This window comes from Gossypium raimondii, chromosome 10, assembly GCF_025698545.1.
Source record: "Gossypium raimondii isolate GPD5lz chromosome 10, ASM2569854v1, whole genome shotgun sequence".
NCBI lineage: Eukaryota > Viridiplantae > Streptophyta > Magnoliopsida > Malvales > Malvaceae > Gossypium > Gossypium raimondii.
This window is the reverse complement of record NC_068574.1, coordinates 34226327-34233555: the sequence shown is the minus strand read 5'-3', so window position 1 is coordinate 34233555 and position 7229 is coordinate 34226327. Positions and strand designations below refer to the sequence as shown.

The window sequence follows — 7229 nt, the reverse complement described above, 5'->3', positions numbered from 1 at the left end:
AAAAACTATATAAATTGATTTAGAGGCTAAATAATATATTAAATTGAACCTCAATGAGTCTATTTTCATATGGAAGAAACAAAGTAAGCAAATGAGTTGTATATTTGGGGATATTTAAACTTTATTGAGACAGGGTTGGATTGATTTCGAAATCCCCTGTTCCAACTTTGGAAAAACACAAAAAATTTTAAAAAAATTATTATGGCTTGAAATTTACATTCCTATATTCCTTAATGAATATATTTTTATGAGAAAGAAATGATAACATTTTTTGAATTTTGTACAAAGAGTTAAATAAATTTTAGTGAAGAGAGGTCAGAAGTGTCAAACAGTGAAATAGGGGAATATTTATAGAATAAACTGTACTATTTGGCTGAACCAAAATTTATGAAACTTTTATGGTAATAATTTATATGAGTCTAGTTTTAGGTAAAATTTACGGATCTTAATTTGGAGTTCCGTACCTCCAGATAAAAATAATTTAGCGACTGTAACGTAGAAAAACAGTTTGCTGGAAGTTGACTAAATGATAGATTTATGTGTGGTATAAATTATATAATATATGGTATTATTTTAGAAATTTATTTATCAATTACATACATGCTTACTAAGCTATAAGCTTACTCCTCTTATTTTTTCCTTTGTTTTATAGTGATATTAATCAGCTCGAGAATTGGACGGAGTCATAACATCATCCTCACTATCATCATCAACTCTTGGGTTTTTTGTAACCAATCCTTTTGAAAAATGACATGTATAGATGACTTAATGCAATGTAGTATAAACTAATATTAATGTGGTTTGGTTTAAAATGTTAGTATCTAATAATTGACGAATTATTTTCCTAAATCTATTGTCCATATAGTTTAGGATGTTATGAATGGATTAATCGTGTCTGAATATATGATTGTATTTGGTTGAAATATTGATGTTGCTTGAGATTGTGTTTCAAAAATTTGCAGGAGGAATTGAATATTTATGAAAAGAAACTATGTCAAAATTTTTGTAAAAAAAAAAATTGATCGTTTGATAACACTTCTTACCTTGTTTCAACGATGAATACTGGTACGAGGTGTTATATTTTAGTGGTTTCAGAGCTATGGTTTAGCCAGTTCTCGGATTAGTATAATTTGTGTAAAAGTCTATCTATACATACCATTTAAATATTGTGATAGTGAGATGATTTCTAACAATTTAAAATTTTGTTTTATATAGTAAATGAATCTTGATCGAAGTGTGACAGATGATGTTGAAAGTAACGCGCCGGCTCCCGCACAAGGGATCGCGCATGAAGAAAGTAGACATGAGACACATAGTCAGGATGAGGCTCGGCAAGCTTTCCTTCGAATGATGAGTAATTGGTATGCTGAATTTCTTCGTCCAAATCCGAATGTTCAACCCCCTCCACCCCCTCCTATTCCTGAACCGATTCCCGCAGCTCCACAAAATGTTGACTTGGTAAGATCAAGTAGACCTCCTGTTGACAAAATCTAAAAGCATGGAGCTGAAGATTTTAGAGCTAATATAGATGATGACCTACAGAAGGCAGAGTTTTGGCTTGAAAATTCCATTCGGGTATTTGATGAATTGTCTTGTACTCCCGAAGAATGTTTAAAGTGTGCAATATCTTTGTTAAAAAATTCAGCGTATCGTTGTTGGAAAACATTGGTATCTGTGGTTCCGAAAGAAAGGGTTACGTGGGAATTCTTCCAGGATGAATTCAGAAAAAAATACATAAGCCAACGGTTCATCGACCAAAAACGCAAGGAATTTCTCGAGTTGAAGCAGGGCCGAATGTCTGTGGCTGAGTATGAAAGAGAGTTTGTTAGATTTAGTAAACAAGAATGTGTACCCACCGAAGCTGCTATGTGTAAAAGGTTTGAAGATGGTTTAAATGAAGACATTAGAATATTTGTTGGGATGTTGGAACTGAAGGAATTTGTAGTATTGGTTGATCGAGCTTGTAAGGCTGAAGAATTGAATAAAGAAAAGAGAAAAGCTGCAATGGAGGCTCGAGATACAAGGAAGCGGCCTATGAGTAAACCATTTGAAACTCAGTCAAAGAAGTCTAAAGAGATGAATCCTAGAGTGACTACTTCAACTGGATATCCACGTCGAGACCAGGGAAAATTGTATTTGGGTTCCGAAGCTTACGCTACATCGGTATCAAGTGTGGGTAGTATGAAGCCTAGTAGACTAGAGTGTCAGCATTGTGGAAGACAACATCCTGGTGAATGCTGGTTAATTAGCCGGGCTTGTTTCAAGTGTGGTTCTCGACAACATTATATTAAAGATTGCCCTGAGAAAATTAAAGAAGAAAAATTTTAGAATGTTAGATCGAGTGATACTGTTAGCAGAGGTAGACCGTCGAGAAACATCGGAACTAGAGATAGTGGTAAAAGTGGAATGAAGGGTACAACTACAAAATTAGAACCTCGAACACCTGCTAGAGCTTATGCCATACGTGCTCATGAGGATGCATCATCTCCCGATGTGATTACTGGTACATTTTCTCTTTATGATATTGATGTTGTTGCCTTAATTGACCCTGGGTCTCCTCATTCATATGTATGTGTGAATTTAGTATCTAATAAAAATTTGCCTGTTGAAAACACTGAATTTGTGGTAAAAGTATCAAACCATTTAGGCAAATATGTTTTAATTGATAAGGTTTGCAAGAATTGTCCTTTGACGATTCAAGGTTACTGTTTCCTGGCTAATCTGATGCTCTTACCATTTGATGAGTTTGATGTTATCTTGGGGATGGATTGGTTGATTTTGCATGATTCCAAGGTAAATTGTAGACAGAAAATCCTTGAATTGAAATGTGGAAATGGTGAAATTCTTCGGGTTGAAGCGGAAGAGCCGAATAAATCGCCTATAGTGATTTCACACATGTCAGCCCAGAAATACATGAGAAAGGGATGTGAAGATTATCTTGCTTATGTGTTGAATACTGGTATAACTGGGTTGAAGCTTGAATCAGTGCCGGTAGTTTGTGAATTTCCGGATGTATTTCCAGAGGAATTGCCTGGGTTACCTCCGATTAGAGAAGTTGAGTTTGCTATTGACTTGTTACCTGATACTGCACCGATTTCTATTGCTCCGTATCTGATGGCTCCGACTGAGTTGAAAGAATTAAAAGCTCAGCTACAAAAATTGACAAATAAAGGATTTGTGAGACCGAGTTTTTCTCCCTGGGGTGCTCCTGTATTATTTGTGAAAAATAAAGACGGCTCTATAAGACTTCGTATTGACTATCGTCAGCTCAACAAAGTGACTATAAATAACAAGTATCCTTGGCCGAGAATTGATGATTTGTTTGACTAACTAAAAGGAGCAACAGTGTTTTCAAAGATTAATCTGAGATCTGGTTACTATAAGTTGAGAGTTAAGGAGTCCGATGTGCCAAAGACCGCTTTCAGAACGAGGTATGAACACTATGAATTTCTGGTAATGCCTTTTGGTTTAACTAATGCTCCGACTATTTTTATGGATTTGATGAATCGAAATTTCCGGCCGTATCTGGATAAGTTTGTGGTGGTGTTCATAGATGATATTTTAATTTATTCTCGAGATGAATCCGAGCATGTAGAACATTTGAGAACTGTGTTGCAGATTCTGAGGGAGAAGAAATTGTATGCTAAATTCAGCAAAAGTGAGTTTTGGCTTCGTGAAGTTGGATTCTTGGGACATATAGTTTCAAGTGACGGTATTTGGGTTGATCCGAGAAAAATTTCAGCAATTGTGGATTGGGAACCACCAAAGAATGTGTCTGAGGTTAGAAGCTTTCTGGGTTTAGCCGGGTATTACCGACGCTTTGTCAAGGGATTCTCAATGATTGCTTCTCCTATGACTAAGTTGCTACAAAAGAGTGTTAAGTTTGAGTGGACCGATAAATGTCAACAAAGTTTCAAGAAATTGAAGGTATTATTGACGGAGGCACCAGTGTTGGTACAACCTGAGTCAGGGAAGGAGTTTGTAGTTTACAGTGATGCATCATTGAATGGTCTTGGATGTGTGTTAATGCAAGAAGGCAAAGTAATAGCTTATGCTTCGAGACAGCTGAAACCGCATGAGAAGAATTATCCAACGCATGATTTAGAGTTGGATGCCATTGTTTTTGCTTTAAAGATTTGGCGCCATTATTTGTATGGTGAGAAGTGCCGAATCTTCACTGATCATAAGAGCTTGAAGTATTTAATGAATAAAAAAGACTTGAATTTGCGAAAACGAAGATGGCTTGAGCTAATAAGAGACTATGAGCTAGTGATTGATTATCATCCCGGAAAAGCTAATGTGGTTGCTGATGCTTTGAGCAGAAAATCTTTATTTTCTTTGAGAGCTATGAGTACGAGATTAACCTTATCTGATGATGGTTCAATTTTGGCTGAATTGAGGGCTAGAACATTATCCCTTCAGTAAATTCGGGAAGCTCAAAAGAATGATAGTGAATTGCAAGCTAGGAGAGCTCAATGCGAAGCAGGTGTTGACTCAGATTTTTGAATTAGTTCAGATGATTGCCTGATGTTCCGGAATAGCGTATGTGTACCGAAAAATAATGAATTAATTCGGACCATTTTATGTGAGGCACACAGTGGTGATTTGTCAGTTCACCCAGGTAGTGTAAAAATGTATAATGATTTGAAGAAATTGTATTGGTGGCCGAGCATGAAAAAGGATATCTCGGAATTCGTATCAAAGTGTTTAATTTGTCAACAAGTGAAAGCTGAACATCAAGTACCATCGGGTTTACTCCAACCAGTAATGATTCCAGAGTGGAAATGGGATAGCATCACGATGGATTTTGTGACAGGATTACCTCTGACTCTAGGGAAGAAGGATGTTATTTGGGTGATCGTTGATAGATTGACAAAGTTGGCTCATTTTATACCGGTACGCATAGATTACTCACTTGATAGGTTGGCGGAGCTATATGTTGCTAAAATTGTGAGATTGCACGGGGTGCCTAAGTCCATTATATCGGATACAGATCCGAGGTTTACTTCGAGGTTTTGGATAAAGTTGCAAGAGGCCCTGGGTACAAAATTGAATTTTAGTACTGCATTCCATTTGCAAACCGACGGACAATCTGAAAGAGTGATTCAAGTTCTTGAAGACATGCTCTGGTGCTGTATTTTGGAATTTGAAGGTAGTTGGGAGAAATATCTATCATTGGTTGAATTTGCTTACAACAATAGTTATCAGACGAGTATATGAATGGCACCGTACGAAGCATTATATGGACATAAGTGTAGAACAACTTTGTATTGGACTGAGCTCAGTAAGAATCAGATTCACAGAGTTGATTTGGTGAAAGAAACTGAAGAAAAGGTAAAAGTAATTCGTGACTGCTTAAAGGCTGCTTCAGATCGACAAAAGTCATATGCGGATTTAAAGAGAAAAGAAATTGAGTTTCAAGTGGGTGATAAAGTATTCTTAAAAGTATCTCCGTGGAAGAAGATTTTGAAATTTAGCCATAAAGGAAAATTAAGTCCACGTTTTATTGGACCGTATGAAGTTATTGAAAGGATTGGACCCGTAGCTTATCGGTTAGCTTTGCCGGCAGGGTTGGAAAGAATCATAATGTATTTCATGTATCGATGTTGCGACGCTATCGTTCAAATCCTTCAATATAGTTTCTCTTACTGAGATTGAAATTCGGCCAGATATGACTTATGAGGAGGAACCGATAAAGATTTTGCCCCGAGAGATCAAACAGTTAAGAAATAAAAGTGTAGCCTTAGTGAAAGTGTTGTGGAAAAAACATGGAATGGAAGAGGCTACGTGGGAACCGGAGGAAGTTATGAGGAAACAGTACCCAAACCTCTTTTCTGGTAAGATTTTCGAGGACGAAAATCCCTAAGGGGGGAGAGTTGTAACAGCCCGATTCTGGGTCTAGTCGGAACAGTGGTTTCAGGACCGCAAATCCGACGAGGGAAAATATTATTATCATTATATTTTTAGGGTCTATAATTTCACGAAAAATTTCGTAAAAATTTCGTTCGAAAATTTTGACGTTTGGGCATTTAATTTAGTCAAAAGGACTAAATTGTAAAAAGTGCAAAAGTTGAGTTCTACATCTTAGAGGTGTCTAATTGTTATGAAATTTTAAATTGGAGGTCCTTATGTGGTAATTAGACCATTAGTAAATTGATGGACAAAGATAGAAATAAGAAATGGGTGAAATAGTTTTTTTTAAATGGGGGCATTTTAGTCATTTGGTAATAAAAAGAATAAAAAGGGAAAAAGATGGAAAAAATCATTATCTTCTCCATAAGTTGCTGCCAAAACTTGGAAGACACCATAGCTAGGGTTTCTTTGATTTTTCAAGCTCATAGTAAGTGCATCTTAGCCCCGTTTTTAATGTTCTTCGCATTTTTGAAATCCTCGTAGCTTAGTTTATCTTATTCTATCAATAATTTATGTTAGGGTTTATATTTGGAAAAATACCCATAGGTGAAATGTGTTTATTTTGCTGTTTTATGGTGGAATATGAAGCTAGAAATTATGTTAAACAACTTTTGCTAAGTGATTTTAAACAAAAACAAGTAAATCGACATAATCGGTAAAAATATTTATTGTTCATAAGTGTATGTTAGAGTGAGAATTTGATGTTGCCATAGAAGGGAAAAGTGTTCAGCATGTTGTAAAACATAAGAATAATGTGTGAAATTTAATTTTCGAGCTTGGGGACAAAGATGCAATTATGCAAAAGTTTAGGGACAAAATTGTAATTTTATAAAAGTTGAGTCGAAGCTTGTTTTAATAAATGTGAATATTAAACAAGCTCAATTTGCTGTTATAGATCAAGAAAGACAAGAAATCAACCTTAATCAGGGAAAAGAGAAGATTGAGGATTAAATTGCAAAATCTTTACATTTTGTATCGAGGTAAGTTGTATGTAATTATTATATTGTTATAATTATTTTTGTTATGTTTCGTAACAATATACGTGAAAGGGTTAATATTATTGTTTTGGACAAATTATAAATTTATTTGAGTAAAGATTTGAATAAGGTGTCGACGAACACGTGCGTAGTACTGTGTGGAGGCTACTACGTGTATCGATAAATAATGGTCACATGTGTAGTACTAAATGAAGGCTACTATGTGTACCGAAAAGCTTTGAGCACGTGTGTAGTACTGCGTGAATGCTACTACGTGTATCGGTAAACTATGGTTACATGTGTAGTACTAAGTGAAGGCTACAATGGGTACCGAAAAGC

The 7229-nt window shown here is 35.7% G+C and overlaps 1 protein-coding gene across 1 annotated transcript; it reads left to right on the top strand.

Annotated features, from left to right (window-relative positions):
• The first annotated feature begins 1218 nt into the window (after positions 1 to 1218).
• On the top strand, positions 1219 to 2328 carry LOC128033950 (uncharacterized). Its single transcript, XM_052622449.1, has 2 exons — positions 1219 to 1458; positions 1543 to 2328. The coding sequence occupies exons 1-2, from the start codon at positions 1219 to 1221 to the stop codon at positions 2326 to 2328; spliced, it is 1026 nt and encodes a 341-aa protein (XP_052478409.1).
• The last annotated feature ends 4901 nt before the right edge of the window (positions 2329 to 7229 follow it).

What these genes read in the sequence shown, in the direction of transcription:
- LOC128033950 (XM_052622449.1), top strand. Translation starts at nt 1,219, where the DNA reads ATGAATCTTGATCGAAGTGTGACAGATGATGTTGAAAGTAACGCGCCG. An exon ending in CTCCACAAAATGTTGACTTG is followed by an intron (nt 1,459 to 1,542) that starts GTAAGATCAAGT and finishes GATGACCTACAG; the next exon opens with AAGGCAGAGTTTTGGCTTGA.